Here is a 25734-nt window from a genome sequence, read left to right as displayed (position 1 = left end):
AGTCCTCGAGGAATTCGCCTCCCAGCGGGTATCTGCTCAGTAAAAACAATGTGCCCTGGCCATTTGCCTTGTGGCCCAGAAACAGCAAATGTTCACCATGGGGGAGGGGACAGAATGGGGTTTCCTTGGAGAGGATGTGGCTTTTCAGGTAGAGACATCCTGCACCCATCAGCGGTGAGCCAGACCATGGCAATTTCTACTATTAAGACCCACCCGCTGGGGGCTGGAATGATGATGGCTCAGCAGCTGAGAACACTGGCTGATCTTTGGAAGGATCTAGGTTCAATTCCCAGCACCCACATGGCAGCTCACAACTGTCTGGTTCTGCAGGATCCACACCCACCAGGATGTGTACTCACTCAGAAACACATATAGGAAAAACACCAATGCACATAAAAGTTTAAAAAAAATTAAAAATAAATAAACCTTAAAAAAAAACCCACCCCACTTACTGGGAGTAGTGATGGTAGCACAAGCCTTAAATCCCAGCACTCGTGGAGTAAGGCAGGCAGATCTGTGAGTTAGTTCCAGGATAGGTTCCTGTCTTTGGTAGGGGAGACTTACTGGGCCAGTAAGATAGCTCAACAGGTAGAAGCTTGGTGCTAAGCCTGCCAACCTGAGTTCAACCCTCAAGACCCACACGGTGAAAGGCGAAAACAAGCTCCCTCAAATTGTCCTCTGACCCCCATGTGTGGAAAAATAAACAAAATGTAATTTTTAAAAAGAGTAAGAAGTTGGCCAAAGTACGCTGAGCAGAAAACTCAAAGGAGGAAACCCGAATGAGCAGCAATAGGACACACGAAAGCTACACCCATCCGCCCTTTCTGGTAATCACGGAAGTGTGGGGTAAAACAGGACCGGCCATTTTTCTTCCATTAGATTGAGGGCAATAGGCAGACAGTGGGAGGAAATGGGGCTGGGGGTGGGGGAGCAAGGCTTGGGGCTATTAACATTTCAAATGTGCCTCTTCAGGGTCCCAGGGTCCCAGAAGTCCAAGGGAGCCAGGCCAGGAACTGCTGCTGGAAAAGACCAAATATTCCTGTCAGCCTAAGGAGACCAGGCCCAAGCCTGGAGCAGGAAGGGGCAGCCAGCCCTGAGTGGAGCATTCAATATGGCTCTGCAAACAGCTTCATGGCTCTGTGTGCACGCGTGACTGCTAGGAAGACACGAGGGTCTAGCACTTTTAATTAATTTGGGACCATCAGGATAGCTCTGCAGTTAAGAATTCTTGGGCCTCCCCAGCACACACATGATGGTTCACAACCATCCCTAACTCCAGGTCTCCAGACCTCATGGGAACTTGGCACGTGTTTGGGTACACATACATGCATACATATAAACAAAGCTCTCATACATATAAAATACATTTTTTAAAGCTTTTCAGGGCAGGGTTGGATTAAAAGGTGTGTACCACCACTGCTGGGCACAATTTTTTTTTTTTACTTTACATTTACAGATAACCTAAAGGGCACATTTAGGTACAGTGGTTATATTAAATCAGGACTAGAATGAACTAGATAAATTTTCTTTAACAAATATAAACAAGGCAAGCTGGGTGGTGGTAGTACAAAAGCCTTTAATATCAGCACTAAGAGAGGCAGAGGCAGGTGGATCTCTTTGAGTTCAAGACCAGCCTGGTCTACAGAAGGACAGCCAAGGTTACACTGAGAAACCCTATCGAGCCTCCTATCCACGATTCCAATATGACCAGCTAGCCTTCTGTATATGACATCTCAATTCCAATCTTCATAGCAAGTATTGTCTCAAGAAAAAAAAAAAAAAAACACCTAAATCTGAACAAGGCAGTCCCAGGTACGCCTGTTTTCCTTCCATCTCCCGAGTGTAAGATGAGCAAGGCCAGCGAAGGGCAGGGCAGATGAAGGCTAAAGGCTGAACAGACTCAGAAAAATGACATCCTACTGGATGAGCAAACTGTAAAAACCAAGTCAGGCTTTAGAAGACCCTCTAGTGTGACTATAGAGACACAATTTAAAAACAAAATTCTCAGAGGCAGGCAGATCTGAGAGTTCAAGGCCAGCCTGGTCTACCGAGTGAGTTCTGGTACAGCCAGGGCTACACAGAGAAACCCTGTCTCGAAATATAAAAAAAAAAAAAAAAACCCAGAACTGTCATCCTGTGCGCCAGTCTCAAGTGTTACCAAAGCAGCTGCAGTAGGTTTCCGTGGTGTTGGGAATGGAACCCAAGCTTGGTGCACGGCTACTTAGAAGCACTCAAAGGAGTTCACCCATGTGTGCACATCTTCTGGTAACTGAGCAAACCCGCTTCAGATGGAGAGAAGAAGCTCACCCACTGACAACAGGCACCTGGGACAACGGAAATCAAAGGGCCTGGTGGAGAGCTAGTTAGTTACACAGCACAGAAGGCGAGCAGCCTAGGAGCAGAGATCCTGAAGAGATGACATCAGGAGTTTAAACGCCATGCTTAGCTTCTCCAGTCGCCCCTGGACAATCAGCAGGACAATGCAGCACCCACAAATTCAAGGCCAACCTGGATGACACAGTGAGGTCCTATCTGGGAGAGGGAGAGAAGTAGCAAGACCACACAACATCCCTCCTAAGAAGAAAGAAACTATGAGACCTTTCTGTTGTAGGCCAGAGAGCAGATCCAGGGCTGAGAGGACCCAGGCTCAAGTTCCCAACACCCGTATAGTGGCTCACAGCCATCTGCAGCTCCAGGTCCACCCAGGGTCCTCTTCTGACCTCTGCAGGTACTGCACAAATGAAATACATAGACACACATAAAGTAAAAACTAAGGGGCTGAAGACACAATTCAGAGACAGGTCTTTCAGGGGACCCAAGTTTGATTCTCACCACATACATGGCAGCTCACAACTGACCGCATCTCTAGTCCTAGGAGAGAGATCCAACACCCTCTTCTGACTTCCACGGATATACCAGACATGCAGACATGCACATGCTCCAAATATATATACAAGCAAAATACCCATAAACGTAAAATAATAAAAAATACTAACAAGAATGTTTTTAAAAACTTTTTATAGCTGGGCGGCAGGGGTGCAATATCTTTAATACCAGCACTCAGGCGACAGAGGCAGGTGGATCTCTCGAGTTTGAGGCCAGCCTGATCTACAAAGCTAGCTCCAGGACAGCTAGGGCTGTTAACAGAGAAACCCTGTTTCAGTGGGAGGAAAATTTAAGGGCTGGAAAAGTGACCGTACTAAGCCCCTCCCCATCGCACAAAGGGTGAGCCAAATGCAATCCAAAGTTCCCTTCACAACATCCTAGAGAAGCCAAGCACACAGATGGAGGAAAGATCCTGAGGCAGCCAGCTGGAGGGGAGACAAAGGGGACAATCTATTCTGCATTTTGGCTAGAGCAATTTTTACCAACAGGTGTTGCCAAATGGGCTGAAATCTATGCTAAATGGTGAACAAACCCACCCAAATAGGGAGCCACTGGGGCAGGTCCTTAGTAGAGGCTAGTCCTCTAACCAAGCCCACAAGAGACAGCAAGCAAACCCACTGGCTGGGGAGGGGCTCCCATCCTGAGTGCCTTCCTGCAACCTGCCCGGACCCTCTCCATCTCAAGGCGGTAACCTCAGGCCACACCAAATTGCATCTCTGGAACCCGCACATCCCCCTGTCTTCCAGGGCAGTGGACAAAGCTCACGTCCACCCTCCCTTCAATCGGGAAGCACTATAAACACATACAAGGATGTAGGGCTCACACAGCTCCTTGGGCTAAGGGGTAGGACGCCATGACAGGGAGTCCCCAGCGAGGCTGGGTCTGAGTGAGCTGCTCCCACACGTTGGACACGATCAAATTCTCAGGTTCACGGGTGATGCCATAAGGAAATATAAGTCTCAGGATACTGAGATTACAGGCTGGGGCCACCATGCCAGGCTCTTGGCCACCCTGTGCCAAGCCACCACACTCGACTTCACATTCTACCATGCCTTGCCAGCAAGGATTCAGGAGCTGAGCCACTCAGCACAAACTGAGCAGCCCCAGGGCCCCGCCTCAGGAGCTCCCCACAGCTTGCTTTTATTTGCACCCACTCCATGACAGGCAGGGCAGTCAGGTGGCAACCAGCAAGGGTTATTTGCTAAACGGGGTCTTGGGAACTGAACTGGAGGATGTCATCTTTACCAGTTCGGCTACCCCACCGGTCCTATCTAGGCAAGCTCCTCCTAACTATCCCTGGCTTGGCCTTGAATTTCCAGCAACTCTCCTGCCCCTGCTTCCAGAGTGCCGAGATTACAAGAACGAGCCTCCAAGCCCAGCCTTAGATCTATCAAGATCTGGCTCCTAACGGACACATTCAAGTATAATCCACCACACTCCAGAAAAGAGGCAGAGAACTTTGTACCTTCCTAAAAGGTGGGTGAAGGTCTCCATGATGACACGTTTCCTGGACTCTACCCACAAGAGGCTCTGTAGAAACCACCTCCACAGCCAACATCGAAATCCCCTCACTCATTCCCCGAGACTTCCAGCCCCACCAGGCTCCTCAGCAGCTCAGGTTTCACGGAACAGACCACGTCCATGTAGAGCAGCCAGGCTGGAAGGCTGAGACCTCCTGCCCAGTTCCCTTTCCTCTCCAGCCCACAGGCTGTGTGAAGACAGACACAGTGAGAAAGACTAAGAACCACCCAAAGCATTTCAGAGTTATCACTCTGGCCATCAACCAGAAACTTCTACCCCAAAAGCAGGAGCCTGGGAACTTTCAATCCTCCTGCCTCAGCTGGAATGACAGGTACAGCTAACTACAAACTATCGTCTTAGGGAACAGGAGTAGAACCTAGGAGGCAAGGATCACACCTGCAAACCCGGCACAATCCTGAACTACAGATGTCTTAACCAATAAGCTGGCTCCAGCTCAATGAGTAAGCCGGGTGACCTGGCCCCATCCCTCCAGGCCAGACCCATCCGTACTCCCAGCACTCTGGAGGCAGGTGAGTGGATCTCCCTGAGACCAGACTGCTCTACGGAGGGAACAAACTCCACCCACGAACTTGTCCTCTGACCTCCCCATGTGCCCCACGCACATCATGCACATCATACACACACACACACACACACACACACACACACACACACACACCAATGCATTATTTATCTTTATTATATCTGTTTTATTACCCCACACTTACGCATACATTGGGAAAGACGTTGGCTAGAAGCCCACGATGGATTCTAAATCAACATGCTCTCCCTTCGGCACTGATCCTGGAGGGCACAGACCGAATGAAACTGCAGGTGTTAAAATGTCCAACACACTGCACTGCTGTGCCTCAGCCGGGGGTGCAGCTCTCCTCTTGCAGGAGGCCTGGGCTTCCATGCCCAAGGGAAAGAACAGAACAAACTGAATTGACCTGTACATCAAGGTGTTTAGTAGCAAAATATGAAGCAGTTTATTTCGCTTTTAGTCTATCCTCTAGTCCCCCCGTCTCAGCTCCAGGGTAAGTGGCACTGAGGGAAAGTGGGTTGTGGGTTGGTCCATGAGCCACACCACACAGGTCTGTCACTGTGCGGGAGTATGGATGCCCAGAGGCCAGCTGTGACCTGCAGGCCTGGGTGCTAGGCACGTGTAACTCCAGGGCTTAAGGGATGAGCATCTCTCCGGTCCCAGGAAATAGGCTTTTTTTTTAATCTGTTAAAGGTTATGGTTCTAACGCAGCTAGTCAAACATTCCTTAAGTAATATGATGAAGCTAGTGACAGGTAAGATACACAGGATCCCCACCTACTTATGCTCCAAAATCCAAAACACTGCTCCCGCAAACAAAATGTCCCAGGGAGGCAAAGCCATGAGGCCCTGTCCGTTCATTCTGTGCTTTTCTGCTCCAAACTGTTACCGCTGACCAACACATGCTATTGCAAGAAACCACTCACAGAGAAATGACTTCAGTCAAATAAGAGGGGCTGGAGAATGGCTCAGCACTTCCAGGACTCTGATTCAATTCCCAGCACCCACATAGTGGCTCACAATCACCTACAAATCCAGTCCTAGGACATCCGACAGCCTCTTCTGGCCTCCATCAGCATCAGGCATGTGTAGTATACAGACATAAAAAGCAAAACACACACATTAAAAATATATATTTAAAAAAAATTAACAAAGGCAGAGTCTGGTGGTACGCACCAGTCGAAGAGCTATATCAAAAAAGCAAAACAGCTAGGCGGTGGTGGTACACACCTTTAATCCCAGCACTTGGGAGGCAGAGGCAGGTGGATGGATCTCTGTGAGTTTGAGGTCAGCCTGGTCTACAGAGTTCCAGAGAGTGAGTTCCTGGACAGAGCTGTTACACAGAGAAACCCTGTCTCAAAAAAAGCAAAAAACAAAAAATCAAAACCAACAATAACAACAACAAAAGGTTTGGGGCTGGAGAGATGGCTCAGAATTAACAGGCCATTCAGGACAAACAGCCCCCAGCCCCAGTCAACTCGCTGACACACAATTACAGAAAGCAGGCATCCTGAGATCACCTCCCCCAGAAGCACCTGGATGGAGGAACTGGCAAAGTTTGAGGTAGGGATCCATATGATAATTAAACTGGGATCCCTGCTGGGAGAGGGGACCCCTCACTAGGTGAGGTTGATCTGAGCAGAATTTAAAACTGATTTGAGAAATCTACTTTAAGAACAAAAACTAGCCCATTAGTAACCTAATATAGATCTCTCAAAAAACACTCAGTAGGTTTAGGTGTAAGAATCCACCCATTCCTGTCCACTCCATCTGTTTTTCTATTAAAAGCAGTTGTAAACAAGTTTTCACATTTAACTTACAGGAAGGGCCGCTAAGTCACTTTCAGATGCAAATATCCAACACCTTGCCCACAGCCCCAAACCTGCTAATTCATTTGATTTCAAACTAAAAAAAGGCATTGGAGAGACTGCTTTTGATAATAGCTGAGGACCGGGGTTCCAAGTCCGTTTCTGGCTACCCGGGTTCCCTCAAAGATTCAAGTAGAAAGTGGTTAAGACACCCAAAGTGGAAGAGATGCTTATACCACCCAGGAGGAACTGTTGAGTTTGGTAAGGCAGGTAGAGAGAGGAACAGAAGGAGGGTCTTCAGGCTGCCAGGACGGAACTGTCACTCTTACTGATATCCTCTTGTCTTCCCAAACAGAGAAATAAAAACAGCCTTGGGGTGCCATATGCTTCTGTTTGGGGGGGGGGGGATTTTGAAACTGCAATCCTAGGCTAAAACTCATCCCAATGACCTACCATTAGTTACTAAGAATGAACCCAGCTACAATAAACCTTGACCCATGTTTGGAACTGGATGGAGAAACAGCAAGAGTAAGCAAACCTTGTGACTCTGAGCACAGGAGGGGATTACACTTTAGAACTGGATAGTCAAATAAGGGGGGGGGGGGGGGGGGGCGCTGCTGAGTGATGCAGGCTCGGAGGCTGAGGCCGGAACTGAAGTCAGCCAAGAACCTGGCCGCAGCCAACAACAAACAAGACTGGAGAACAAATCAGAATCTCAAGTTAGAAGAATACACTTTCATACTTCAAAAAACAAAACCCCAAGTTAGTTCCCACAAACAAGGGCAGATACAACTGAGTTGGGCTTTAAAAGATAAAGGCTGCGGGGCTGCGGCTCATCAGTTTATTAAAGCATTGGCTGCTCTTCCAGAAGACCCAGGTTTAATCCCCAGCACCCACATGGCAGCTCACAACTACAACTCCAGCTCCAGAGGATCCAACACTTTCACACAGGCACAGGTTCAGTCAAAGCACCAAAGCACATGAAATTTAAAAAAGAAAAAAAAAATGGTAAAAGATAAAAAGTAGGCTCAGCAACTGGCTCAGGCATTCAGGATTAAGTTGAGATCATTTTAAGGTGTGTTTTTTAACAAACTAGACACTGTAGTAGACTCCTGAGTCTGAAGGGCTGGACTCTTCTAAAACCGAGTATTTACAAGACCAAAATAAAAGAGAACACCACCAAAGGAGGAAAAAAATCTCCTCAGTCTCTAGACCCCAAGGTTTCCCTAGTCCAGATCCAACTAGATTTAAAAGTTTAACTTTGATAAAGGACAGTCAGTGAAGCCTGTAAAATTCCCCTTCCCCTTAAAAACACCTTCACTGATATCCAAGACACAATCCAAACACGGACAACCAATTTTTATAAATTATCATGTCCATGAATTCCAAAACAAGAATCTTCCCTCCTTGAGATAATTTCAGAGGCACATACAGCCAGGTCCCCCACCATGCAGATACCACAGCCTCTGTGTGTTCCAGTTTATGGCCTTTCATGTATCTGAGGTAACCTCATCAAGCAAAACACACCGATGAAATCCCACTCTCTGCACTTCAATAAATAGTCCAAAGTTTAGCAGTCAGCAAGTGCCCGCCAAGTTTTTATATTAAAATATTTTCTGAACCACAGCCTCTATCACTTTTGAGGTATTCGGAGTTTACTTTTGTACCCCACAGATGAGATACACGCACTGTGACCTGGGGACCTCCAGCTCTCTCCCACCAATGGCATTCCAATTTAAATCCCATGTTTTTGGTAGGAAGTTTACCGTACACCTGACCTCCAGAGATGGATGGATGAAGAAAGGTAGGAGAGTGGATTCTGGTTTGATTTTGACATTGTAATCTTAGCACCCTTTGGCCTGCTGAGGCAGGAGAATCAGGATGAGTTAAGACCAGCATGGGAGGTCCTGACTGACTTACAACCAAGAAAGAGAGGAGAAAGGAACCAACAAATGAGAAACAAAACTGTATGGTTTTAAAACCCATTTTTCATGGATTTTGTAATTCACTCTTTTTTTTTTTTTTTTTTTTTGGTTTTTCGAGGCAGGGTTTCTCTGTGGCTTTGGAGCCTGTCCTGGAACTAGCTCTGTAGACCAGGCTGGCCTCGAACAGAGATCTGCCTGCCTCTGCCTCCCGAATGCTGGAATTAAAGGCGTACGCCACCACCGCCCGGCTTCACACACATTTTTTAAAAATGCATGATTTAAAACACGCATAAGCGCATACCACACACACACACACACACACACTGAGTTTCTGAACACTAAAAGCAGCTTCAATCCTGAATATGCAAAGCAAAATGACAACGGTGCAGAATACAGGCATGATGCTCACTCTAGGATCTGAGACAGAGACTCACACAACCAATTATTTTAGGCAGCAAATGGCCTTGTTTGAAGTGGAAGACCTTAGCCAGATCAGAGTCACAGGAAGACCCTATATTCTTGAGTTAAATCAGTTTAATTCTGGATCTTTCAGGAACCCAGTTTCCGGCTGAATTCCCTAAGGACGACCTTCATTCACCTTCAACCCTAAATTTCAAAGTCCATTTTCTGCAAAATCCCAGCCAACCCCCCCCCCCAACGCCAGGAACAATATTGCCATCATAGTGTTCCCCTGAGATCAGAATGGCACCATCATCACCTGTCACCTGTCCCCTGCAGGTCCCCAGGAGTCCTGCCATTTTAACCAAGTGTGCTCACTGCCCAGTTCTGAGACACACACAGATTTCCTTCCCAGTACAACTTCTAAAGAAAACGAAGGGCCCCGTCCTAGCAGCAAACCTCAGAAGGAGGCACTAGCAGTTTCAAGATGTGTGGCCATGGGGCTTGGTCCCTAGGATGAGAAACCTCCACCCTATCCCTGGGGTACACAGGGACTAACTGGCTCTCAGGCTCAGAACTAGCCAAAAGCCTGAGCAAGCATGTCTCCCTTTGCTGGAAAACCCAAGTGCATCCTGTCCTTTACGCTCTCACTCTGTAACCCAGGCTTGCCTCAAACTCATAGCCAGGCTCCTGCCTCACACTGGGATTACAGATGTAACCCATTCCAGAGCTCTTGTAGTTTTTATTTAAACCAAAAATGTTCAGACATCATGTCTCAGTTTCTAAATTCAGGGCTTGGGGGATACCTGAGGCCATCTCCCCAGGGAAGCTGAACCCCCCCCCCAAAGTCAGGTGCTGGGCAGGGCACTGGAGCCACATCACATCCCCAGAAGGAAAAGACACCCCAAATCATTTCTCCCTGTTGACACACAATTAACTTGACATCCTTTAAAAGCCTCATGCAGTGAGGTGTTCTGTGTACAAAAGTCCAGACAGGGGTCCCATCTATCATCTCCCCAAAAGTGAAGACAGCAATGCATCAATCACCCACCCCCCAAAAAAGGAGCCCAGGTACTTTCCCAGCCAGAGGCAATGACTAAAGGAACTCCCTGAGACCCCTAGACATCATTTCCTTCAGGAGGGAAGAGGAAGATTTGTTGGTCTTTTTATTCAAAGCACCAGGCTGTCACCCTCACATTCAGTAAGAAGAACAAACGTCTAACCATTTCTTGCTTTAACGGAAAACTGAGAAAGAGGGATCTTGCTCAAGACTCACCAAGCTTGATGTTCCTTTCAACAGCCTCCCATCTTACTTCCCTGACCCCACATGTTGAAAGGGACTTTTAAAGGCATCAGGGTGGGACCCAGGATGGAAACAAGTCTCACTTTGGTCTCATACGCTCTCCCACATGGTTCACATGGTTTGATAATTTACAGTGCAAAGAAACAATGAAATCATGTCACCTGCAGGGTAATGGATGGAAATGAAGACCGTCCAAAAAGCCCAACTTTTCCTAAATATGGCCTGTGAGGGAATAAGGGGCTTCAAAGATGAGGAGGGGGTGGCACACACCTTTAATCCCAGCACGTGGGAGGCAGAGGCTGATGACCTCTGAGTTGGAGGCCAGGCTGGACTACAGAGTGAGTTCCAGAACAGCTAGGGCTACAGAGAAACCCTGTCTTAAAAAAAAAAAAATGGGGACAGAGAGAAGACCAGAAAGGAAAAAAACAAAATTAGATATTTATTGACACAAAAGCAGAAGAAAAGGAAGCCAGACCTGGTGATTAAGGAGGTAGCTAGGAAACGCTCCTATGAAGATGCCATTAAGAAACTCACAGTGGTCAGCTTACTCAAACACGTTTTGTTTTGAAGTGAAGCCAGTCATGGTGGCTCCCATCTGTAATCTCAGCATTGGGTTACATCGTTCCAGGACACCCTAGGCTAAAGAAAAAGACCCTACCTCAAAATAAACACGGTGAGTTAGCTTCTGGCAAATCAGTCAGCACCAAACACCTACAGTCTTAGCCCAAATGGAGCACCTTTGACTAAAAATTAAAAAAAAAAAAATTTCAATTTTTTTCCCGTCCGTGGAAACAAACCCGGATTCCCTGCCTAGTCCTGGCACTTGATCCTAATCTTCAAGTGAATTGGCTCCATCTCCCCGCTCAGGGGTTTTCTAAAAGTAATGAAAGAACATACTAGAAACATCAAGCTACGACTGTGAGAAGACGGGAGTCAACCCACGGCTGAAAACCGAAGTGAACTTCATTTTAGGGAGGAAAAAAAACTTAAAAAGCTAACTTCCTCGCCTTAGAATTTCAAACTTTTTTCCAAACCAGTCAATTTAAGGCCAGAGGGTAGAGGATAGCTCCGCCCTCCTCCCCAAATAACACGTTAAAGTGGACCCCGCCGCGGCGGTGCCGGCAATCCCACTCTAAATCACGCGGGGCAGCGAAAGCCTTGTTTGTCCCCTGCTCTCCTCCCAGCGATAGGGATAGCACTGCGACCGCACAGGGTCTCATATTTCCAGGTAGAGCTAGACGAGCTTACCCAACCCATCAAGGGTGGTCCGCCAAGCCTCTGCTCTCAGCTTCTAGTGGATGGGCTAAGTGGTGACGGTCCTGTATCAAAGTGGGGGAGGAATCAGGAGCGCAAAGGGACAATCAGGTCCGAGGGCAGCAACACAACCCCCAGGACCGAGCGGCGGGTGGCTGCCCATGTGGAGGGCGCCTGTGGATGGGCAGGGTGGCCACCAAGTCCCCGCGGGATGGGAGATGGGGCCAGCTTGGGAACAGCGCCAAAGCCCCAACGGCGGTGGTCCCAATCTGGCTTCTGTCGCTCTCTCAGGAGCCCCCACGAGGCCACATGGTCACCGCACGTGGGTACTCACCAACCAGAACATGCTTTACACATAGTACGTAAAACCACTGTAGAAGCAAAATTAAGGAGTCAATTCCGGGGGTTCCTCAGTTCTCAAAAAGCCATATGCTTTTTACCAACAACCAGACGACCCGGAGAATGCCAACTCGTGCAAATGACAACAAAATCCAAGTCCTCGGACCCAGCACTCACGTGGGAAGCAAGTCCGCACCTCAACCACCCCTTCCCCACCCCGGAGAGCCTCTCAGCACGCTGGGCGGCCTCTGGCGGGCCCACACAAAAGGAGTCCACGACTCCAAACACGCTTATCTCTTCCAAACTCGTGCCCAACTGGATACACCAACTGCACATCTCATCACGCAGAGAAATAATAATAAAGATAAATATAGGTGGGCTGGCGAGATGGCTTACTGATTAAAAGGCACTTGCCTCAAAACCTGAAACGACCCGACTTCGATCCCCAGGACCCACAAGAGAAGTGGGGAGAAAACCGATTCCTGAACGTTGTCCTCTGACCTCCACACGAGTGCAACCAAATGTAAAAATTAAATAAATAAAGCTAAATCCCGGGGCTGGGAGTCTATGGGTAGACTTGCCTAGCAAAAGGCCCTGGGTTTTATCCTCACCCCTAAAAAGCACAAAAAAAGTAAACAAAAAAAAGGAGGGAATCTAATGTTTTGGGGCAGGACATACACAGGGAAAGGGGATGTCGCCAGGTCGTGGTTCTCTGAGGAACTTAAGGGGGGTATGATACAACCCTGCAAGTGTCCCCTCCCCTCGCCCGCGTCCCACGCGCGCTCACCTCTTCGTCGTGGTGCTGGCAGAAGCCGAGCCGCTCCGGGAACACCGAAAGGATGGAGAAGGGCGCGCCCGCGAAGGGCGGCCCGAGCCCGAGCTGCTGTGCCGCGGAGGCGGCCGCTGGCCCCGGCGGGCCGCGCTCGATGTAATGGTCCTTGGTGAGGCGCACGCGCTGGTGCGCGCGGACACAGTTGTCGCACAGGTGTTCCTGGCAGTCGAGGCAGCGCGACGAGGCGGCGTTGCCCTCGTCGCACGAGCTGCAGCCGTGCGGTCGGCGCAGCAGCAGCGCCGCGGGGGAGGCGGCAGGGCCGGGAGGCGGCTGCGGCGGCGGAGCGGCGGCTCGCTGGGGCGGGTGGTGCGCGTGGTGCCGGTGGTTGCTGTGACCGCCCGCACCCCCGGGGCCGCCGCCCGCTCGCCCGTTCTTGGGCGGCGGCTCGTCGGCGGTGGCCACCACGGCATCCAGCAGGTTGCTGAGCAGGAAAGCGGACGACGGCAGAGCGTCCATACCCGCCGCCTCGGCTAGAACCACTTTCTGGTCGCACACGGGACAGCGTAGCTTCAGCGCGTCGCTGGGGCCGGCGCCGCCGGGGGCGGGCAGCCGGTGCGCCTCGAGGCACGGCCGGCAGAAGGCGTGCAGGCAGGGCAGGACGTGCAGGCGCCGCGCCGCCGCCCCGGGGCCGCCGCCACCCGCGGACGACGTGGACGTCTGCGACGACGACGACGAGGCGGACGAGCTGGAGGAGAGCGGCGCGGGCGAGCCGCACATCTCCTTGCACAGCAGGCAGATCTGGAAGTCGGTCTCGGGGAACGAAGCCATTTGCAGGCGGGCCGGAGGGAAGAGGGCGTGCGGCAAGGAGGAGGAGGAGGAGGGCGCGCGGCTCACTCAGCAGAGCGCATCGAGGACGCGGTGGAGGCGACCCCTGGGCCACCTCGGCAAGGCGGGCATGCACCGCCACTCCGCAGCAAGCGAGCGTCCGCCCAAAACCCAAAGTCCGCCGTGGAATGCGGTCCCGCGGCGCCAGGGGGGGAAAATTGGTCCCGACGAGTCTTGCGTGTGTTGCTTTTTTTTTTCTTTTGCCCCCGGCTAAACGGATGGAGTCTTCTGGAGGGAGGGGAGAACGCCCCGAAGTCGCAGCAGCGGCCCCAGTCCCCGCGCGCGACGCCGGCCGCCCCGCCGCATGACGCGGCGGCAGGAGCTCCTGCGTGGCGGCCGAGACGCAGCCTCCCCCGCGGCGCGGTCGGCTCGAGCGCGCAGCTGCACCTCGTGCGGGGGCCCCCGGCCCGCGGAAGCACGCGTGCCAAGTACGCACGCGCGCTCCACGCACTCCGCGCCTCTGCGCAGCCCGGCCGGGCCGCGGTCTCTGTGCGCTCACACGCACGCGCGCCCCACGCGGCCCAGCGCCCGCGTGTCCCCGGGCCTCCTTGCTCTCTCTAGCGCGCGCTCCGACCCTTCTCCGGCCTCAGGCGCTCCGCGGCGCGGGGCCGCAGGTCCCCGCGGGCCACCCTGAATTATTCATCGGCGGGAAGATATTGGATGTACCCGCCGCCCGCTCCGCGCGGGGCCGTCGTGCAATGCTATCCGCGTTCCGCGCGCGCCGCGCGCCCCTCCTCCTCACGGCCGTCCTCTCCGAAACCTGGGCAGCGAAGGGGGGATCACATTTCCTTTGTCATCGGGCCATTTCACCCTCGCTCGGGTCCCCCCTGCAATCCCGGAGCCTCGGGGACCGAGCCTCCCTCCCGGGCGTGCTGGAATCAGAGGAGCCGCCGAGAGACCCGCGCGGCCACTTCAGGAGCCGCGTGGCCAACGCCGCCCGCGGCTCCCGCCTGCGTCATCCTCCTGCAAACGAGTCACTGAGCGGGGACGCGGGTGGCCCCGGCTGTGCGCCGCGCCTACCGGGCTCTGGCTCTCCCGGTGCCCTGGTCTCCTGGGTTGCTTTGGGTTTTATTTTTGCTCAACTCCCCTGAAACGGGGGGCACCGTGCGCGCGCGTGTCCCCTTCTTTCTCCGCTTTGCCGCCTCTCGGAACGCCGGTTATTGGGACTGATCGGAATTCGGAATCCTTTTAATCTCCAAAGGAGCAAACTCACTTCCGCCCGAGTGCTGGGAGGGGTGGGGGAGGGGAGGCCGGGGAGGGGGTTCCAGGCAAACAGGAAACATTAGCCCTCTTGGCCCGGCCCGCTTTTGTGTGCGCCTCCCCTCCTCCCACCACCCTCCTCCCCCGCTCCGGCCGCGGGGGAGACGATCGCCCCCAGGCCTCAGTGTGACGACCTTTGGAACCTCCCGGGCGAGGAGCGCAGAGCGACTCTTCCGTTTATTTAAAAAGAGAGAGAGAGAGAGAGAAAGAAAGAAAGAAAGAAAGAAAGAAAAAGAAAAAAGACTTCATTCGGAATCCCTGCCTCTTGGAAGCTGATGGCCACTGCCCGGGAGAGCTAGGGTTGCCCTGCTCCACAGCCCCCACCCCCTTTTTTCTCTTTCCTTTGCATTTCTCTAGGGCTCTGCAAAGCTGAGACTGTCCTCGAAGCAGCGCACAGTTGTGCAGTTGGATGTGTGGAAATAAACGAGTCTGAATTCTGATCATCCGAGGGGCCGGTTACCCTCTGTTTTAATGGGAGCCCAGGCAGCTGTTAAGAGGAGGTGACCCACTGATGGCCCCTAGGCCATCTGGGTGGTGCCCCAGGCTGTTCTAGGAGAGCAACTCTAAGGCTCTCTGAAGAATGACTTGGAAAGGCGGCTCTCAAAACTTTAAAAAAAAATGCCATTTAAGATGGGCGTGGTAATGCCCCAATTATAATCCAGCAGGAACTGTGGAAGGAGATTGATCTGAGCCTGAACTACACTGGGAGACCCTACATCAGATTAACACATGAGTAAAATACATAAATAAATGCCATCTAAAGTGTGTATAAAATTTCACTGTGTAGGTTATACCCCGGTGGAAAAAAGAAGATGGACACTGGAGCCGCAGAAGTTCAAGACCTGAGCCACATGAGACCTCTCAAGAAAGCAATGAAAGAGCTGGAGAGATGGAACCGTAGTCTTTCAAGAGGACAAGAGTTCAGTTCCCAAAACCGGCCGTGTATGGTTCAGAACTGCCTGTAACTCCAGCTGCTGGGAATCCAACTTCTTGCCACCGTCGGGCACCTGGCTTCATGGGCACATATTTACATAATTAAACAATAAAATAAAATGTAAAGAGAGACTAGAAGAGAATTTAGCCTCCAATCTGTCTGGATCGTGATAGGGATGGGATGCAATCCTAGATACTACTTTCTATCTATTCATGATAAACCAGGGAAGATCATTCTGGAACCATGATTCAATTCTCCTGGATAGATTGCGGCAGAGCCCTAATGGCTGGGCTGCTCCTGGGGTGAGAGCTTCCCAGACCCAGAGAGCCTTCGGCTCCATAGGAAGACAGCTGTTTCCAGAGCTCCCCTGCTCACCCTTGAAACAACGCTGAAGATCTCTGACCATCTGCTTCTGGGGTGTGGAAGTGAGAAAACTCAGTCCTCTAAAACTGAGCAGAGCTCCACTAAACAAAGATGGAGCGCAGAGGACCAAGAGGACGTCTTTTTTCCGTTTGTAATGAAATTGTTGGGGACGCCTCAAAAAAGCATTGTTTGAAATGACCACCTGTGCACAGGAGATGGTTCTGCAGGCTAAAGGCACTTGCAGCTAAGCCTGAAAAACAGATCCATCCCTGGAACACCGTGGTGGATGGAGAGAAGCAAATCACACAAGTTATCCTCTGTGGTGGCAAAGACTTACTGCTGTACCTGTGTGTGTTCAGGTGTCCACAGAAACCAGAAGGAGGCATCCAATACGTTGGAACTGGAGTTAGAAGCATTCCTCAAGCTGCTGATCTGGGTGGTGGGGACTGAGAGCTTCAGTCCTCTGCTGGAGCAGTAAGCACTCCTAACTGTTCAACCTTCTTCTCTACAGCCCCTGAACATTGTTTCAATAGAAATGAGGGGCAGAAGCTGGGCATGCTGTCACAACACATGTAATCTCACCACTGAGAGGTTAAGACTTTGAGCTTTGAGCTAGTCCCTGGCCAGCCTTGGCTACATAATGAAATCCTATCTCAAAAGACAAAACAATAAAACTAGGGGCTAAAGCTTGGTGTGGTCTCATAGCCTAAAATGCCAGTATTTGGGAAACTGAGGTAGCAAAATTGAAAGGCTTAGGCCAGCCTGGGCTGCAGAATGGTACCCTGGTTTCTACTGTGAAGATGCAAAAATAAATAAATAAGCCAAGCATGGCCATACATCCCTTTAATCCAAACACTCAGGAGGCATAGAAATTTATTTGAGGGCAGCCTGGTCTAAAAACTGAGTTCTAGGCTAGCCAGGGCTACAATTTTTGAGACCTGATCTCAAGAAAAATTTGATTGATAAACGATAAAAAATAAAGGTTGGAGGTTTAACACAGTGGTAAAGAATTTGTGTGTGTGTGTGTGTGTGTGTGTGTTTTTGGGGGGGGGGGGGTTTCGAGACAGGGTTTCTCTGTGGCTTTGGAACCTGTCCTGGAACTAGCTCTGTAGACCAGGCTGGTCTCGAACTCACAGAGATCTGCCTGCCTCTGCCTCCCGAGTGCTGGGATTAAAGGCGTGCGCCACCACCGCCCGGCTGTGTGTGTGTTTTTTTAAAAAAAAGGGGCTGGTGAGATGGCTCAGTGGTTAAGAGCACTGACTGCTCCTCCAGAGGACCCGGGTTCAGTTCCCAGCACCCACATGATGGCACCTCGCAGCTCCAGTTCAAGAGAACCTACATGGTTATACCAATGTGCATGAAATAAAGTTGTTGTTTTTAAAAAAAAAAAAATTTGTGTGTGATACCTTGGGTCACTGAAAGGCCTTTTCTGTGGCATCTTCTTTTTTCTTCACGCTAGCCTCAATAATCCTATATCAGCCTCCCAATTGTCCAAGACATTGATCACCATGCCTGGCTAGTATTGCCAGTTGACAGTACAGGATTCTTCTATTGTAATTTTAAGAGACAGGCTGGAGCTGGAGCCGGGTGGTGGTGGCACACGCCTTTAATCCCAGCACTCGGGAGGCAGAGGCAGGCGGATCTCTGTGAGTTCGAGGCCAGCCTGGTCTACAAGAGCTAGTTCCAGGACAGGAACCAAAAGCTACGGAGAAACCCTGTCTCGAAAAATCAAAAAAAAAAAAAAAAAAGAGACAGGCTGGAGAACTGACCCAGCAGTTAAAAGCAATCACTTTGCTTCCAGAGGACCTGGGCTCAGTTCCCAGCACCCTTATGGCTGCTCACAACCCTCTGTAATTGCAGTTCCAGAGGATTCTCCTCCCTCTTCCGGCACTAGGCACATGCATGCATAGTATATATATACACACACACACAGACAACACACTCATAGACATTAATAAATCCTGGAAAAAGGTTTTGGCCAGGTACAATACATTATCACACATTTTTAATCCAAGCACTCAGAAGGTAGAGGCAGGCAGAGCTCTTGTGAGTTCAAGGCCACCTTGGTCTACATATTGAATTCTAAACTAATCAAGGCTCCAAGTGAGTCCCTGTCTCAAAAAAAAAAAAAAAAAAAAAAAAGGAGCCAGGCAGTGGTGGCGCATGCCTTTTATCCCAGCACTTGAGAGGCAGAGGCAGAGGGATCTCTGTGAGGTACGTCTGTGTAAAGGCATCAGATCTTGAGTTACAGACCTTTGTGGGCTGCCACGTAGGTGCTGGGAATTGAACCCAGGCCCTCTGGAAGAGCAGCCAGTGCTCTTAACCACTGAGCCCTTGAATTTCTAATCCTCTTGTCTCTCCCTCCCAAACGACAAGACTGCCCTGCATTCAAAGCCATCAATCCAGTGGCTGAAGTACATCCTAGACTTCTGGATGGTTACTTAAAAACAAGCAAAAATAGTTAGTCCCAGCACTCAGGAGGCAGACACACGAGGGTCTCTGCCAGCCTGGTCTACAGAGTGAGTTCCAGGACAGCCAGGGCTATGTAGAGAGACCTTGTTTCAAAAACAAACTGAAACTGAGCGGGTTAAAAGCACCCCCTGCCCTTCCAGAGGACCCAGAATTGTTACACCCAGCACTCACATGGGGGCTTAACAAACATCCATAACTCCATTTCCACTTAAATAAATGCAGGCAAAACGCATAAACATGTAAAATAAAATTAACTTTATCTTTAGAAAAACATAACCGGGCAGTAGTGATGCCCAGCAGTCAGGAGGATCTTTGTGAGTTTGAGGCTAGCCTGGTCTATGGAGTGAATTCCAGGACACCCAGGACTACAAAGAGAAATCCTGTAGGGAAAAGATAGATAGATAGATAGATAGATAGATAGATAGATAGATAGATGATAGATAGATAGATAGACAGACAGAGGAAGGAAGGAAGGAAGGAAGGAAGGAAAAGAAAAAGGAGAAAGAAAGAGAAAGAAAGAAAGAAAATAGGCAAAACAGATGCGGGACGGGGTGGAGGGGACTGGGAACTTGCCAGAAAGAGGGAATAGGAGAAAATGCCAGAAGGAAGATGGCTCCAGAGGAGACTCTTTGACCCCACCCACCACGACCAAAAATAAAGACAAGACAGCACAGTGGGGGAAAAAACTAAGAGTTCTTTGGGTCCTAAAGTGGACAGTCCCTGAGGAGCAGGGCATCAGGACTTGAGAAGAAATGACACTTGGCTGCAGACAGTAAATTGGTTTCCTGAGCACAACTGCTGAGAATTACCAGAGCGAAAAGGAAGGAGCAAAGGAGGGAGGCAGGGAAGAAGGGAGGAAGGATGGCGAGACTGGACTGTGAGACTATAATCTCAGTACTCAAAAATTCAAGCAAGCACAAGGCTAGCCTGAGCTACACGAGACCCTCTCTCAGAAACAAAAGTTACTTAGAACTTGGGTTTTGGGTTCCTTTGGGTCCCCTTATTGTACTCTGTGTACATCCAATTTTCTGTCCACATAACAGGAATGATATGAATGGCCAATCAGATTTAGTAAGCTCCTCAATCAATATGCAATGCTTTACATAGTACCAAGTACATACAAAATTCAGCAAACAGATGTTTTGTAAGTCTTTTTATTTTATGTGTATGGGTGTTCTGTCCATGTGTATGCTTATGTGCAGCATCTGTGCGGGCGGAAGACAGCATTGGATCCTCTGCAGCTACAGTTACAGATAGCTGTAAGCCACCACGTGGGTACCGGGAACTGAACTCAAGAGCAAGCCTCCACAAACACGTTGTGACATGCATGCACCCATTCATTTACATATAAAAATAAATAAATTAATGTAACTTTAAAATATGTATGGATGTTTTGCCTACATCAGCATTCCTAATGCCCAGGACCAGAGGATGGTGTTATATAACCACATATATATATTGTGAACTACCAAGTGGAGGCTAAGAGTTGAACTTGGGTCCTCTGCAAGAACAGTGCCCTTAACCACTGATCTGCCCCTCCAGCCCTAAATTTATTACATATTTATTTAGAATGTATATGTATAAGCATGTATATGCACACATAAGAAGCTCAGAGGGCAACTGTGAGGGTTGGCTGTCTCCTTCTACCATATAGATCCTGGATGTGGAATGGAGATCTTTCGGCTCAACAGCAAGTCTCTTTATACACTCAACCATCTTGCCAGCCCTTTTCGTTTGTGTGGTTTTTTTTTTTAATTTTTTTATTACATATACAATGTTCTGCCTGCATGTATGCCTGTAGGCACCAGACCTCATTACAGATGGTCGTGAACCACCATGTGGTTGCTGGAAATTGAACTCAGGACCTTTGGAAGAGTAGGTAATGCTCTTAACCACTGAGCCATCTCTCCAGCCCACTGATCTCACTATACAGTCCTGGCTGACTTGGAACTTGCTATCTAGACCAGGCTATTCTGGAATTTGTGACCATTCTCTTGGCTTTGCTTTTTCAAACCTAGAGTTACAGGCGTGGACCACCACACCCAGTTAAGCATTGTTTCACGTTACTACATTTTAAAGTCACTTGTTTTGTAGAAATTGATCTTTGGAACTAAAAGAGCCCCCACCCAGTTTACCTTACCTCTGCTGCCTGATTCAAGCCCCTGATTCCCTCCCTGGAGGATTGAACCCTTGGACTCCCTTGTATTGGTCAAAGTTCCCTGACCCTGGGCTATCTCCAGCCCCTGACTTTATTTTTTTATTTTATTTATTTATTTATTTATTTATTTTTTTGGTTTTTTCGAGACAAGGTTTCTCTGTGGTTTTGGAGCCTGTCCTGGAACTAGCTCTTGTAGACCAGGCTGGTCTCGAACTCACAGAGATCCGCCTGCCTCTGCCTCCCGAGTGCTGGGATTACAGGTGTGCGCCACCACCGCCCGGCAGCCCCTGACTTTAATACACTGATAATTACTTTGAAGTTAATTTATGTTGTGGTAAATTTCTGTTTGGCAGGGTTTTCTGTTGTTATTGTTGCTTAGGGTATTATTTGTTTGTTTTATTTGGAGACACTGTCTCTACACTGTGTAGCTGAGGATGACTTTGAACTTCTGATCCTCCCGCCTCAGTTTCCAAATGCCTGCTCCACTACTGCCCCGGTTTATACAGTGCTGGGTGGGGATCGAACTCAGGATTTCCTACATGCTAGGCAAATACTTCACTACTGATTTCAGCACTTGAGAGGCAGAGACAGGAGGATCTCTGAGTTCAAAACCAGCCTGATCTAAAGAGCCAGTTCCAGGACAGCCAGGGCTACACAGAGTGAGTTCCAGGACATCTAGGGCTGTTACACAGAGAAACCTTTCTTGAAAAGCAAACAAACAAAAACCAAAACAAAACATTTTACTACTGAGCTACATACCAAGACTCAACCTTTTTTTTTTTTCCTTTTTGTTGTTTTTTTGTTTTGAAACAGGATTTCTTTGTGTAGCCCTGATTGTTCTGGACTTACTGTACAGACCAGATATCTGCCGGCCTCTGCTTCTGGAGTGATATTAAAGTCGCACACCACCGCCGCCCAGGTCATCGTTTTCTTCTTCTTCTTCTTCTTCTTCTTCTTCTTCTTCTTCTTCTTCTCCTCCTCCTCCTCCTCCTCCTCCCCCCCCCACTCTCTGTTTTTGTTTTGTTTTTGTTTTTTTGTCTGTAGCTTTGGAGTGTGTACTAGAACTCACTTGGTAGATCAGCCTGGCCTTCAACTCACAGAGATCCACCTGGGGGGCTCTTTATTCCTTCCTTCCTTTTTCTTCTTTTTCTTTTTTCTTTTTTAAGACAAGTTCTAACTGTGACAAGAGTTCACTGTGTATATAACCCTGGCTGTCCTGGAACTAACTATGTAGACCAGACTGCTCTCAATCTCACCAAGATCTCCCTGCACTGGATCCTCTGGGACTGGAGTTACAGACAGCTGTGGGCTGCCGTGTGTCTGCTGGGAATCGAACCTGGATCCTTCAGAAGAGTGGCTAGTGCTCTTAACTACCATTTCCCCCTTTGGTTGTTCCAGACGGGGTTTCTCTGTAGCTTTGGTGCCTGTCCTGGAACGCACTCTGCAGACCAGGCTGGCCTAAAACTCACAAAGATCGGTCTACGTCTGCCTCTTGAGTGCTGGGATTAAAGGTGTGCAACACCACTCTCCTCCCCCAATTTTTTTTTTTTAAAGGACAGATTTTCATTATGTTGCCTGTATAGCTCAGACTGACCTCAAAGTTATCATTCTCCTGCCTCAGCCTCTTGAATAGGTCGATGCATGACAGATGCGTACCAATGCTTGTCTTTCAGATTTCACACTTGAGACCACTTCTTTCTGTGCTTGGCTTCCCTCAGTCAGCCTGATGTCTTCCAGGCTTTCCATATTCTCACAGATAGCAGATTTTCTTTCTTCCTGACGACGAACAAGGCCCGGAGAGATGACACATGCCGGTCAGTGGTGGCTCACATCTTTAATCCCAGCACTTGGGAGGCAGAGGCTGGCGGATTTCTGTGAGTTCAAGGCCAGCCTGGGCTACAGAGCCAGTTCCAGGCTAGCCAGGGCTACACAGAAAAACCCTGTCTGACAAAAAAAAAAAAAAGAAAGAAAAGAAAAGGGAAGTGAATACAGACACACACATACACACACACACACACACACACACACACACACACACACATCTCTCCGGGTCTTGTTCGTCTTCAGGAAGAAAGGAAATCTGCTATTTGTGAGAATATGGAAAGCCTGGAAGACATCAGGCTGACTGAGGGAAGCCAAGCACAGAAAGCACACACACACACACACACACACACACACACACACACACACTGGGCCTTTAGTCCCAGTACTCAGGAGGCAGAGGCAGGTCTTGTCTATAGAGCAAATTCCAGGAGAGCCAGAGAAACCCTGTCTCAAACAGAAAAAGTGAACTGTGAACTGCCTGGAACTCCAGCTCTAGGAGATCTGGCATTTGAAGGTTCTGCTCCTGTGTGCATAAATCCACACACAGATAAGCATAATTAAAAATAAGATTAATATCGGGCTGGAGAAATGGCTCAATGGTTAAGTGCACTGGCTGCTGGCTCTTTCAAAGGACCCAGGTTCAATTCCCAGCACCTCCATGACAGCTCACAACAGTCTGTAACTCCAGTTTTGGGGGACTGGGGATCCATGGCAAAACACCAATGAAGCCAGGCGGTGGTGGCGCACGCCTTTAATCCCAGCACTCGGGAGGCAGAGGCAGGCGGATTTCTGTGAGTTCGAGACCAGCCTGGTCTACAAGAGCTAGTTCCAGGACAGGCTCCAAAACCACAGAGAAACCCTGTCTCGAAAAAGCAAAAAAAAAAAAAAAAAGAAAAAGAAAAAAAAAAAAACACCAATGAACATAAAATAAAAATAAATAAATAAATTTTTAAAAAGTGACTTTCTAAAAAAAAAATAGGTAAATAAGATTATTATCAGAGACTAAAACGTGTTCCTTTGCAGGAGCCTCTTTCTCTCTCTTCTCTTTCCCCTCTCATCCGCCTGTTATCCGTGCCTTGTCGTCCTCTCTTATTCCTGATAGAGAGACTGCATAGTTCTCCAACATCCTCAAATTCCTGACCCTCCTCCCTCAGCCTCCAAGTGGCGGCATGCGCCATACACCAGTGTCCTGCTCTCTAATTTCCCTTATCCAAAGGACATTTAAGCTGAGTTTACATTATGAACACTGAAACATAAAAGTCTCTTCAACAGGGGCTGGAGAGATGGCTCCCAGGTCAAAGAACCCTGACTGCTCTTCCAGAGGACCTGGGTTCAATTCAAAGTACCCACACAGTGGCTCAATACCAGTTCCAGGGGACCAACTGACACTGTCCTCTGACCTCTTAGAGTGCCAGGCACACACATAGTGCACATGTGTACACAGCAGGTAAATACACACACACACACACACACACACGTAAGATAAAAACAATACATTTTAGGCTGGGCAGTGATGGCACAAGCCTTTAATGCCAACACTTGGGAGGCAGAGGCAGGTGGATCTCTTTGTGTCGGAGGCTAGCCGGTACTACAGAGTGAGTTCCAAAATAGCCAGGATGTTTCACGGAGAAACCTTGTCTCAAAAACTGAAACAAAACAATAAATCTTTTCAAGAAATCTCTCCCACATGCTGAGTTCGGATCCTCCGGGTACCTACCTAGAGGTAGAGTTGCTGGTGTCTCCATCTGCTTCTGATCCTTCTAGAAATCGCCGATACTTTGCCTCAGTGGCTACACGAGGTGCATTCCCTCTCAGACATGTCCATCCCTCCTCAGACATGCCCATCCAGAGGGGACCCTGACCCAGAGACTGCAGCCCGCAGGCAGGTGAGCTCCAGTACCTTGCGCAACTTGGGCTGGGCAGACTCTGTGGCTCCAGGGATTTGTCAGCACAGGCCAGGCCTCTGCTGTATTAGGGACTATCTGCCTTTTCCCCACCCTAGGGACTGTCTGCCGTTTCCCCACCCTAGGGCTTACCCTCCCTGGGTTCCCAGCTTAAACTCTCTGGCCACTGAGGCTGGGCCTGGTGGCCACCTGGGATCATAGCACCCACAAGATAGAAGAAAGAGGATTGTTGTCAGCACAAGGGCAGACTGGTCTATAGATACAGATCGGCCAAAGCTATTTAGTGAGTCTCTGTCTTTTGTTTGTTTGTTTTTTGAGACAGGGTTTCTCTGTAGCTTTGGAGCCTGTTGTCCTGGAACTAGCTCTTGTAGACCAGGCTGGCCTCGAACTCAGAGATCCACCTGCTTCTGCCTCCCAAATGCTGGGATTAAAGGTGTGTGCCACCACCGCCTGGCCCATAATAATAAAAGTATAAATTAAAAATGAATCAACTTTGAAATTGTTTGGAAGGCAGTGGTGGTACACACCTTTTAATCTCAGCACTTGGGGAGACAAAGGCAGGTGGAAATTATATGAGTTCTAGGCCAGGCTGGTTTACATAGTGAGTCAGCTGGGGCTATACAGTAAGACCCTGTCTCAAAATAAACAAATGAAGACAATAAAAGTTAAAAAAAAAAAAACACAATACGCACACACAAGCTGGGCAGTAGAAGCAGGCAGTTCTCAGCAAGTTGGAGGCCAGAGCCTGATCTACAAAGCGAGTTTCAGGATAGGAAGCACTGTTACGCAGAGAAACCCTATCTCGAAAAACCAAAAAAAAAGAAAAAGTTTGGTACAGAAGTGTGTGTCTTTAATCCTAGAGCTGGGGAGGCAGAGACAAGGACTCCTGGGGCTTACTGGCCAGCAAATCCAGCAGGTGCAACCAGACTGACGAGTTTCAGGTTACTGAGACACTTTGTCTCAAAAATAAGGTGTGTGCAATCCAATTCCAGGGATTCTGACGCCCTCTTCTGGCCATTACAGGCACTGCATACACGTGGTGCATGTACATATGACCAGGCAAAACCATAAGCATAAAAAGAAGTATAACCTGGGGCTGAGAGATGGCTCAGAGGTTAAGGGCACTGCCTGCTCTTCCAAAGGTCCTGAGTTCAATTCCCAGCAACCACATGGTGGCTCACAAC

General features: G+C 49.3%; 1 protein-coding gene across 1 annotated transcript in view; it reads right to left on the bottom strand.

Moving 5' to 3' along the window:
• Trim71 (tripartite motif containing 71) overlaps positions 1-13706 on the bottom strand; it is a 46163-nt gene extending 32457 nt beyond the window's left edge. Inside the window, exon 1 of the mRNA XM_041677610.1 lies at positions 12766-13706. Coding sequence (XP_041533544.1) covers positions 12766-13578 — 813 coding nt within the window. The 5' untranslated portion in view covers positions 13579-13706. The remainder of the gene's footprint in view (positions 1-12765) is intronic.
• Positions 13707-25734: the final 12028 nt, after the last annotated feature.

Source organism: Microtus oregoni, unplaced genomic scaffold (assembly GCF_018167655.1).
Source record: "Microtus oregoni isolate MIOR12 unplaced genomic scaffold, Mior012 000028F_ref0000031, whole genome shotgun sequence".
NCBI classification, from domain to species: domain Eukaryota; kingdom Metazoa; phylum Chordata; class Mammalia; order Rodentia; family Cricetidae; genus Microtus; species Microtus oregoni.
The sequence above is the reverse complement of the archived record's forward strand: the minus strand, read 5'-3'. Positions and strand labels throughout refer to the sequence as shown.